Raw genomic sequence first — 12455 nt, forward strand, 5'->3', positions numbered from 1 at the left:
TTCATTGTTTCTGGCAGATGTTTAATAATCATGTATTGAATAATTCATACTTTGAATTTACCTTCAATACTTTAACATTCTTATTTTATCTTATTTTAATTTGCCTGCAAAAAGTCCATATATATTTTCCTAATTAAATTTTATGTTAATTTATACAGTTATATTCACTGATGCATAAAGTTTTTGTACACTCCCTTCATTAATTTTAAAGTGAGTGATATTTTAGATGGGTAGATAATTCTTTCATTTTAGTTTATTCTTTCAAATGTCACTAAATGGGCATTGGCTCTTGTGATTTTAGAGTATTTTTACTACATCCGATCACTTTACAATTTTAAATTATTGTCTGGAAATTTATAGAATTATTTTACATTTTGTTATGTCAAAGGATTTCTCTAGGAGATATCTATATCATTTCAATCTTGAACCAAAATCTTCCTTCACTGAGGGTGTTTGTTTCTTCAATAATGCTTTTTCTATTTAATTTATCTGTATTGTTCATTTTATGACTACAGTATATCATGTGATACCAAATTCTCTGTAATTTAATCTATCTTTGCAAGAATAAAAATAACACTAATCATCATCCTCCTATCTCAATTTTACAAAGACAACGCTGAGTCATGGTAAAAGCCAGGGCTGGGACATGGTTGGCCTCATACTTAATTAGTAGAGATACCAGAAAGACAAGCTGTTTGCAGAATCAACCTCTGAAACACTGTTCTGTGTTTCTTCTCCTTTTGTTCTTTCTGATCACTAATTCCACTTAAAGCAGCATCCATTTGAATTTTTTCACCCTACCAGGTTTTTAAATTGTTCATTGTCCATGTTTTCATGTGTCAGTGTGAACAGTCTCATATTTATGTCTAATTAAGATTTTATTTTCCTTTCTAGCACATATAATATGTTTTAATACATACTGATTTCTGTCCTTCAACATAATTCATCCCTTCCATGCTCTGTGATCTTTCACTTAGGTAAGTTGTTTAAACAAAGTTCCCAGGGATTCTCCTAATAAAATAAATGATGATGGTAAATTTAAACCAGACATAAATATTTTCTTAAAATCCTCATATCCTCTCTCCTTTGGAGATGACATTCAGGATACATACATAGGCCAAGTTTATTTATCCAAGCATATTATTCCAGTAAATATTTTAGAGGAAGAATCCATTCTTATGCTACAAATACTGTTATCTGACATCCTGACCCATTATCTAAATTGAGCTGCTCTTTCCATGCAATCTGTTTGCTTATACTAATAACTAATGAGAGATTGGGGTTACGTACTGAGACAGAAACTAGAAGAGCATTTGGAAGTTTCTTGGATCTGGAACCAAATTGGAAACCAATGGGTCTCATATCTGAATACAAGGCAGATTTTTTTCCTAAAGCATATTTTTTTAAATTAAAAATTTAAGAAAAAAAAGTTTAGCTGAAACACTTTGAAGAAGAAAAAAAAAAAAAGTATAGTGTTATATCTTGCTGTTGAACAAACAATGGTAAAAGTTAGGGACCACAAGCACACTCTCAGTGAAGAGTCCTAGAGTGGCATGCTCCAGGAACAGGAACAAAGCAGGGATAAACTTCATCTAAACAGAACTGCAAATCATCCCTGTCTCAGTTAAAACTCTGATTGGATAAAAGTGAAAATCCCTTCTATGCTTGTTTATAAGAATAAACAATGAATATTCTCTACAGAAATACACTAGCATTTAAGCTTCTTCTAGTGCTAAGGCTTGGTCGTCTTTGCTCTAACATTCAGGTGTTGAAAACTTGGGCACCAGAGCAATAAAGTGTTGGGTGGTGATATTACCAGGAGGTAGGTGGATCCATTTCCCATGAGTGAATTAATGCCACAATAAAAGCAGCTTGCTGTGTGGGCCCTCTCTCTTCTGCCCTACTGCCATGTCAGGAACAGAATTCTTTCCCTATAGAGGATGAAATAATCAAGTCTAATCTTGGAAGCAGAGACTGCTCCCTAACCATACACCAGCCTCCACAATTTTGAGGAATAAATTTCTGTTCTCCATGATTAGCCAGTTTCAAGTAATTACTGCAAGTAATTAGACACATCAAGAATGAAGACTATATATCCGAGTTTTGTCTCCCCTCCACATTCACCCACCAAACACAGATATGCTTAAAAGGATTAGAATAGTCTGACAATTGTTGTTAAAAATCACAAGAATAATACATTAAAAATAGGGAAAAAATGCAAAAGAAAAAAGTTCCCCGTTTTTTTGTAGATAAAAGTAAAAAAAAAAAAAATGACTATCTGGCTAAGCACGGACTATTTGGTCTACATTTTTCTGAGTGCATATATTTTCTCTGGTAAGACTCCTGCGTCTTTAAGTATATCATTAGCTCCATGCTGGTGTTTCTACCAATATACTCCCAGCATATGTCACAGTGAGTAATAAAAACTAGGCCCAAAATAAAGAATGTTTTTTTATAAACAAGATGGAACATTTAAGAAGACTTTTGTTCTGCAATGTTAAGATAAATTTGCAGGTTCCAAATTAATGAGGTAGAAAACATAAGGCAGGAAAGATCTAATGGGGAGAGGAGAGATCTAGAAAAACATGAAATGTTGTTTTTAATTTGGTTATTTTGCAAGTTGTTCTGGCTATTACACAGGGAATACTGTCAGAGTTTACATGAATGAAGATCTTTTTAGTTGGTTTGAAGAAATTAGCTACCTTATTGTTACTAGGCATAAATACTCTAAATGTCTGCCTCTGGAATTAGCATAGTATACACATATTAATAAGTATAAATATATAGACGCTTTTACAGAAGTTTCTAGTACAGTTTAGTTCAATGATGTATTAATAATTGTGAAAGGTCTTATCTGAGATTTTTTTCAGCTTTCAAGCTAATAAATTAACCTACCATAATTTAAGGTGACTGGGGAAGACACATGTTCCTGGAGCAGAGATGAAGGAATTTTTCCTCATGTCCACATCAACAGCATAGACACTTGTTCATATAAATTCCCTAGCAATCGAGGGTGAAAATAGTGAGGTGCAAGAGTCCAGGAGCACTGTGTGCACACAATGAGTTTGTATGCCTGCTAAAGAATCTTGAGTTTGGAAATCATAGATCATTTGTAATGAATTGCAAGCAAACATGCCCAAAAAGTGTTTTAAATAAGTCCTTATCCTCATTCAACTACAGAGAAAATAAAAATATCCTTTGTTCTTAAAAGGCATCCTGAACCTTCCAGGGCTATTTATTACACAGATATTTTAGAAGCTGTAGTCTAGAACCAAAGGGTAATTAATGCTTTTGCTTACAAGGCAGGAAAGGATGAATGCCAGGTTTTATGGTTTAGTTGTGTAATGTCCTCCAAAAGCTTGTGTGTGATTGAATAAGGACAGTTTAGAGGTAAAAGAATTGGGTTATGAATGATTTAACCTAATCAGTACATTAATCACCTGATAGGGATTAACTAGGTGGTAACTGTAGGTAGGTAGGGTGTGGCTGAGACTCTAGTTCCCTGGGTGTGTGCCTTTTGGGAACTCCCTCTCTCCCTCTCTCTCTCTCTCTCTCTCTCTCTCCCTCTCTCCCTCTCTCTCTCTCTCTCTCTGCTTCCTAGTCACCATGTTCAGAGATGCTCCCCACCTCCACACACTTCCATTATAATGCTCTGCCTCACCTTGAAACCCTAGGAATGGTGACAGCCATCTATAGACTGAGACCCAAAATAAATGTTGACTCCTCTAAAATTGTTCTTGTCAGGTCTTTTGGTCACAGCAATAGAAAAGATGACTAACACACCAACTATGGAAAATTGTTGTCTCATACAAGCACTCTGAGGAGAGGATATAAACATTTGAAGAAGTTGTGGTACTGTGATTCATGAAGAGGAAAATCTTCAGGTCTTAAGGCATGACACACTAAATTACAGTGTTTCCCTTAAATAGTTTCCATACTTTCCATGCAGTTATGATTGAAATCTTAAAAATGGAGAAGACTGGAAGATTTATTTCCATAGTCTAAGAAACTGTGAAAGTGACTACAGCTTGCCCCTTTCACCACCTCTTAATTTTATGTCCACTTTCTATAGCTGTTGACATCACGTGAAATTTTAATCCTGGTCTACTCCCGTGATTTTTCCCACCTTAGGACCTTGTGACTTCCAATCTTTTGTCTAAAACTTTTAGCCACTGCCCTTATTCTGATAAATTTCACTCATCTTATTCCAGAACAGGCATATATCTTATCTGTCCTTACTGTGCATCATGCTTATTCTCTGTACCATTCCTTGTGTGATCACTGTAGCACATGAGATGTTTTTGAGGGCAGGAAATAGATCCTGACTATACTTGCGAAGAGATCAACACTTAGAGAAACTGACATAAATAGTGTTCAGGTTCACACTAGTTGAGTAAGTGAGTTCCTATTTTGTGCTACAAACATGCTTTAGTTATTTTAGTGAAACTTTTCACTCATACAGAAATTAAAAGAAAATACTACCACTCAAACTTTATATATATTATAATGCTACTTTTGTTTAGATATGTCTCAGAAAAATAAGACATTGCATAAATATTTTACTATCCACCTGATTTCACTTCTCATTTCCACCCACAGTTGACCACATTTCTGAATTTCATCTGTATTATTCCTAACCATATATTTCAAATTTATTAATTATTTACTTAGTTATTCATAATTCCTATATATTTAATGAATATAGTTATAATTGATATATAGTCTATGTATACATGCACTTGGATATATCATCAAAATATGTATAATTATACACACATGATAATTTACTATTAAATGATAATTTATATATTTTATATATATATATAAAATATATAAATTATCATTTATATAAATGATAATATATATATCATTATATATAAATATTATATATAATTTATATATCATTTATATATATATAAATTATACAAAATATTTATATATAATTTATATATATAAATTTACATAAATTTATATATATATAAATTTCTATATCCTTCTCCATGTAGTTTTATATAGTTTACAATACATTTAGAAACTTCATTCTTATTTTGATAAATATTTTCCAATTATTTATACATATATTTGTCTTCTATAATTGTTCTCATTTTATCTAAAGAATTTCTGATTTGTTTTTGTTTGTATGTTAGTTTTGATGGCTCTATGTCAATGAGGTACATCTACAACGTTTTTTATTTTATTTTACTTTTTGTGACAGGTGTCTTGCTAAATTGCTGAGGCTGGCCTGGAACTATCAATGCTCCTGACTTAGTTTCCCAAGTAGTTTGGATTACAGTTGTGCCCAGTTAATTCCTTTTTTCTTTGAATAAAGATATTATTTCTTTATTTTCTGTTTTTATTTTCAGAACACTAAATATTTCTATTGAAATGCTTTTCATTTATGAGTATCTTTGTTACTTAGAGTGAATTTATTTTTTGATATATATTTTTTTAATCTAACTCCCTATTGAAAATTAAAATTCTTCATCTTTATCATACACAGCAATATACATTTCTTTCTCTGCTGTTTGGATATATCTGTGTTTCTTACCTCATCCTTTCCATAAAGTATTTGGATATGTTGCTAAACTATGGCTTTCTGATTAGATGCCCTGGCTTGGGGACTGTGTGTGCTTTCTTTTGTGTCTCTGAATATGCACTTTCATTTAAGCAGTAGGCTCAAAAACATAATGGTCTTAAGTTTTTTTTTTTTTTCTTCTGGACTGAATTTTATGTTCTAGGGGCGTGTGAATGTCTATGAATTCATATAATATAATGCTCAAGCACCCCAGTTACAGGAGTATTGGATTTCTAATTTGAATATTTTACACTATTATTAATAATTGTCTTCTTTGTGAATAAATTATATTATTCTAATTCATTTATATACAATTAATTCTTCTAAGGTGACTTAGAAGTATTTCTAATTATGAATAATCCATGTCACAACTGAGGCTCAAGAGGTTAAGCAGTTGAGCTTTTATAGTGCAACCAAGACATTCTGCTGAAGCACATTTTAAACTATGCATTAATACAATTTTTAAAGAGAATTACTGTTTTTTTCTACTGAAGGTAAATTGTTTATTATTTATAATTTATTGAACCCTCAAAAGCTATAAGATATATTTTTTTTAATATTTTAAAACATCCTTATACAACTGTAGACAGGCTCCTCTCACTTGAAAAAGATTAACCAGTTTAAGCATTCATTTGCTTGAACAAAATAGTTGCTTAAGAAATCACACATATATCCTTTCAACAATGAGTGCATAGTTTGAAGGAATATGATTTCAGTCTACTAAGGCAGAAAGTTAAATGCTACCTCCAATTATATATTTATTTGGAATGCAGGAAAATCTGAATTTTTTTTTTAAATTCACATGTTTATATACTAAACATGTGTGGATTATAGCATAGGATGTTCAGATGTAAGTAAATTTACAATGATGAGTTAAATGCAATTTATCCTACACAAATATATATTCTTATAAGCAGAGTAGACCATGAGGCTACTTAAAATGGGAGAGACAATGAAGATGTGTATTTCATATGAACCCTATGGCTGCATTCACATTGTAGTATATACTCATTAGTAAAATTTAAAGACACTCAAGGATAATGGCAAAAATGCTTTTGTAGAAGTGTACCAAAAGAAAATTAAATGTTGATTCCACAATTTATGTAACCTTTTCCTTCATGTCAATTTGTGGCAATTATTAAATCTCAATAGTACCCAGATTAATATGATCAGTATGTATGATGGTGCATGCCTGCAATCCCAAAGACTGGGGATCCTAAGATAGAAGGATTACAAGTTGGAGACAAGCCTCAGCCATTTAGAAAGACCCTAAGCAACTTAGCAAGACTATGTCTTAAACTAACTAAATAAATAAATACATATGTAAGTAAAAAAGCTGGAGATGTTGCTCAGTGCTTAAGTGCCCTTGTATTCAATCCCCAGCATGAAAAAAAAAAATCATGATAAAAGTTAATTTGGAGGAAAATGTTGATGCTAATTAGAAAGCTACACAAACTGAATGGCTTATTATTTGTCTAGATTATGAGGAATCCACCAAATAAAATATCCAAATAATGATGAATCTTCTTAGTTACTAAATTATGGTATTTCTTCCTCCCCTCAATACAGAATATTAAACAAAAATGATTTTTAAAACTTCCATAACACCTCACAATTATGCATATTTCCACCTATACTCTGGAAAATGTTCCTAACAACAAAAGGAAATATAATTCCCCCAGCATATATTTCCTGATAGCTTTGCTAATACAGATGATTTCAAACATTGCATTTCCATTCATAACTGTCTCTAGAATATATTTTTCATTTTTTCTAATTTAAATATTTTTTACCTCCTAGCAGTTGTAGCAACTCGCATAAACATTTTTGTCAGCTTAGATTCCTCTTAAAATTTGCCCAAGAGCATATCACTTGTGTATTTCTTGTTTAAAGGAATGCTTCTGAATAAATTCAAAGAAAACTATTTGTACATATAGCTCAATTTTAAATACAAGCTATTCACAGATCATAACACATTAACATCAACTCGACACTGAATGCTGATTTTCAAGCTGTTTGTGGGTATATAAGAATAAAGAAAAACTAATCAGGCATCTTCCATATTAAGTCATAGCAAAAAACACACAGAAAAAAATATATTTATGTTCACCTTCATTGTCCTTAAGGGTGAAGTTTGGGTTGATAGATAGGTGTTCATCGAGAAAGAAGTTAAACCTTGGTCCATTGGCAAAATCATCTTTATCTGTGGCACTGATGGTATGAATAACCTAAAGAAGAGAAGCATACTAAATAGTAAATTTAATTTGGCTTATTCCCTTGGTTTTAATTATGCCATATAATTTTAGTTGTTACAAAGATTTTTAAAGATTCTTTTTCCAAATCAATTGTTTAAAGTTAAACTCATGAAAGCACCAATTACTTTGTTCTCCATTGTATTGGATTTTAGATGGAAAAAAATTATTATAGTTTATACTCGTTTACAGATTTTTTTCTACCAGAGTACAGATACTTTAAAATATTTGTTAATACTCATAATACCTTGGGGCCAATTAGATGTAAAGTTTTGTGTGAATGCCTCTTTAGAGAGATGTAAAGCATTGTTTGCACAAAAATAAACACCCCAGTGTTGATGTAGAACAGTCTCTCAGTATATGTGGGTTTCTGTCAGTAATTACAAAAGCAGTGGATGCTTAATTTTTTTTTTTAAGTATATATTGCGAGGCCTTTGAGATCTTGATCCAATTCCTGTACTTTATTGGTGAACAACCAGAGTCTCACAAATATCATGCTATGTCCCAAATCTCTGAAATAGTGGCAGAGGCAAAATCAGAACCCTTGGTGATTTATCAAGAACCTCTCTTCTTTAGTGGTCAAGAGAAAACAAATCTAAAATCTGGACTCAGCGCACCTTAAGGAGAACACTAAATTAGAGTATATAAATAAATCATTTCTAGTGGTACAAGATCAAAGCAAATTCTAGTAGCTGTGGCCATTGTAGTTTAAAAAACAAATACCCAAGCAAATAAACAAAACGATATTTCTCTCCTTTAAAATTTTATATCCTAAACATTTATGTGTCTCCTTATTTTTTTCCTGCCATGCATTAGACAAATTAAAAACAAAGAGAGGAAAAAGAAAACAATAAGTTTGTATTTTCTGCTTATGAAATGTATTATGTCAATTGCAAAATGTGATATTGTTTATAAAAATATTTTATCCAATTTAAATATTTTACAGTAGAAATAATTCATCTAACATTGTCACTGTTGAAACCCAAATCTTCTCCACATATTGAGACAATTAGTTAGAAGAAGATGAAGGCATGAAAAAGTACTTCAGAAGAGTGATAGGGGGAGGGAAAACAGAAAAGGCATTTGTGCTCAGGAAATGACAGTCACCAAGTGCTTCCAGATGTGGAAGGGATCACCTTCTTCCACATGTCCCAAGACTCACTCCTGCACATTTTGAAGCCGAAAACTTCATGTGGTTGATGGTGAACTTTCTTCTTCCATTTAAAGAGCAACTACTCTCTAGGTAGATCTTTTCCCATTTGTTTTGCCTCTGAGTAGGAGAATGTATGATGGGTAATCAGATACAATCTGACCATTTTCCTCAAGTGCATGAAAAGCTTCAAATAGAGTTCAGAGTGCCCTGCCAATTGAGAGCTGTACTTACATTCTCTGCACATCAGTTAATTAGTATATAGTTGAAATAAAGACAAAATCAATTTGTCTAATTTGTTTTCAGAGTTAAATAAATACACTTATTTAAAGCAAACATAACTCTCTTAACCCATCCCCATGGCCCACAGTGGTACATACCAGCATACACATATACACATGCAGAAACACATAGCTTTCTCTCTGTTTTCCCTTGTTTCAAAAAGAAACATCCTTCCATGCCCTACTCCTCATTCATTGTGCTTCCGCAACTTGCTGTCCTGTTTTCTCTATGACACATTATAGCATGAAGATGCATTTGCAAATTCACTTCTTATCCCAGAATAGATCTCAGAGATATTGATGGAGAACAAATAATTCAGAGGGAATGAGCTATTTTATGTTTCTTGCTATCACATATGTAGTATTGTTTCCTTTTCTTTTTTTTTTTAATTTGTTTTAATTAGTTACACATGACAGTACAATGATCTTGACATATCATACATTTGAATCAGATGGGGTATAATTTCTCATTTTTCTGAGTGTACAGGTTGTAGAATCACGTTGGTCATGCAGTCACGTATATACCCACAGCAATAATAATGTCTATTTTATTCTGCTGTTCTTCCATTCCTTCCTTCCCCTCCTCTCCCCTCCCCTCCCATCACTTCTCTCTACCCAATCTAATGTGACACAGTTTTTTTTTTCTTTTTCCTCACGTTGTCATACATGTATTCTGTGTAACAATGAGTGACTCCTTCCATCTTCCATGCAATTCCCCTTCTCCCTCCCTTTCCCTCCCACCTCTCTTCTCTATCTAGAGGTAATCTTCTTCTCAGGCTCTTCCTCCCTACCCCATTTTGAGTCACCTCCCTTATATTGGAGAAGACATTCAGCATTTGTTTTTTTAGCGATTGGCTAACTTCACTTAGCATAATCTGCTCTAATGCCGTCCATTTCCCTGCAAATGACATGATCTTGTTATTTTTTAGTGTTGAGTAATATTCCATTGTGTATATATGCCACATTTTTTTTTTTTATCCATTCATCCATTAAAGGGCATCTAGGTTGGTTCCAGAGTCTAGCTATTGTGAATTGTGCTGCTATAAACATTGATGTGGCTGTGTCCCTGTAGTATGCTGTTTTTAGGTCTTTGGTATTGTTTCCCTTTCTATCCATTAGTTTATAAATATTTAAATGTTTTCCTAATGTTTTTATAAATGTGAGATTATTCAATATGGTAGACTTATATAATTTATATATCATTTTTAATATTGGGGTTTGTGTGTGTGTGTATGATCTTTACCAAAGCATCCTTCCATTCTTATACAGATACATATAGACCATTCACATCTGACCCTAATAGGGCTTGTGCTTAAAACAGATCTGTTCTCCTTGACAAAAAAATCCCCAGTCCATTTAGCATAAGAAACAATGTTTCAATTACTACATTTTGCTTTAGAATATCCCATTCATCATTAACATTTATAGAATGAATGGTCATATAAGTTAAATTTTTACTTAAAATTTCTGCAAAATGTTTTCAAAAACCTGAAATGATAGGTCTGCTTTTGTCCTGAATCCTAAGATATTCTCTTGGTCTGAGATATCATATTCAACTTTTCTGTTTTATGAATTGCCTTCTTCATTTCATTAAGAAAGCAGGATTTTTGTTATTATTATTTCAGAATTTTTACAGAAAATGTACATGGAAAATTTGCATGTTTGTGATTTTAGAGATATCTCTAAGAGATACCTAGATAATTGCCAATTCTCTATGACCCAGGATCTTCTGTTACCAGAGTTGTAATTTATGCACATTGTGATACCTGTGCTCTCTGTAAAATTACTTTGTAACCTGAAATGCCTTAAAATTTCATATTTGATTTTCATTTCTTTGAACATCACTCAAAAATTTCCTAATATATACTCATGATCTAGTTAATACATATTATAATAATTTGATTATTTAGAATGGTATAACAGATGTAGAGTCACACATTTAGTCTACTTTTCAGTCAAAGAGGGAAAATAAAATTGATAGTTCAGATTTATAAATAATAAGCAGGAAATAAATTGATAATAATCTTAGTAAATGTGATTGTTTTTTAAAATTTATTTTACACAATCCTATACTGTGAGAGTATTGTATTAGAAATAAAAATTAGTGTTATAAATTTAAGTACTATACTGTCTGTTCTAGGGAATATACAACATTGTTTCTAAATTAATCAATGAGTTTGCTTTATAATATAATATTGAAGAGATTCTGTATAAATTTATTAAATAAGAATATGAATTTCTGTGAGTTCAATGATCTCTTATTTATACTTTATAAAAGTTTTATTTACCTGGCTTATTTTTTCATACAAAGTTACATAGTTGATAAAATTATATGTAAAGTAGCAGCAGTTATTATCATATAATAAAATGATTTTCATGTAATATTTTCAGAGCTTCTTTCTAATGAAAAATAAAAAGAGCACAGATGAAACTTAACACATATATTAGAAAGGACTGTCTTATTTAAGGTTTCTCACTTAGGTATATTTGGTACACCTAAAAGAAACACTCTATTTTAGGAATTGATTTCAAATTTCATGCACATGTGGCATTATTTTTAATATTACTTCAGGAAAAGTACTTAAAAGATTTTTTTTTTCCAGAATTGGAAAACACATTAACTCTGAGAACTATCATTTACTGTTTACATTGTCATCTGAGTTGACCTGAAGTCTGTTGTTGTATGTGGTGGTAACTTTCATAAAAGGCCAATCTCTTTGCCATGGCAACACAGTGATGGATTAGATGTACAGCATTCATAATAGAAATATCTGCGACTCTGAAAGCCATTGTCAGAGAAAGAAGATTTGTTGTACAGTTGGGCAATGCAAACCCACTTTAAAATCTTATTTCAGAAATCATTGTTTAAACCGTTTCCTATTCCAACTCTGCATCAAAACACATGAAGTCAAAACACATTTCTTCCAAAAATGCTGTTAACATAAGGTTGAAGGATTCAAAGTCTATAAAATTAAACATTAGAAAAGTCCAGACCATTTTCTTCTGCAATGTTTTAATAACAAAGCTACATATCTTGGTAATGATTTGTTTAAATATAGCTGTCACAAGCAATATTTTAAAATGATTTTTTTCCATCAAAGTACAACTTTATTTTGATGTAAAAAGTTAAAAATAATTGTTAAAGCAACAATATAAAGAACATAATTGTAGCCTGGATCCTGGTGTATGCCTACAAT

The 12455-nt window shown here is 31.7% G+C and overlaps 1 protein-coding gene across 3 annotated transcripts in view; it reads right to left on the reverse strand.

Moving 5' to 3' along the window:
- Nucleotides 1-12455, reverse strand: part of Cdh18 (cadherin 18) — a 318203-nt gene that overhangs the window by 17537 nt on the left and 288211 nt on the right. For all 3 annotated transcript variants that reach the window (XM_071611877.1, XM_071611879.1, XM_071611878.1), the window contains exon 9: nucleotides 7686-7803. In XM_071611877.1, the coding sequence (XP_071467978.1) occupies nucleotides 7686-7803 (118 nt within the window). The remainder of the gene's footprint in view (nucleotides 1-7685; nucleotides 7804-12455) is intronic.

This window comes from Marmota flaviventris, chromosome 5 (genome assembly GCF_047511675.1).
Source record: "Marmota flaviventris isolate mMarFla1 chromosome 5, mMarFla1.hap1, whole genome shotgun sequence".
NCBI lineage: Eukaryota > Metazoa > Chordata > Mammalia > Rodentia > Sciuridae > Marmota > Marmota flaviventris.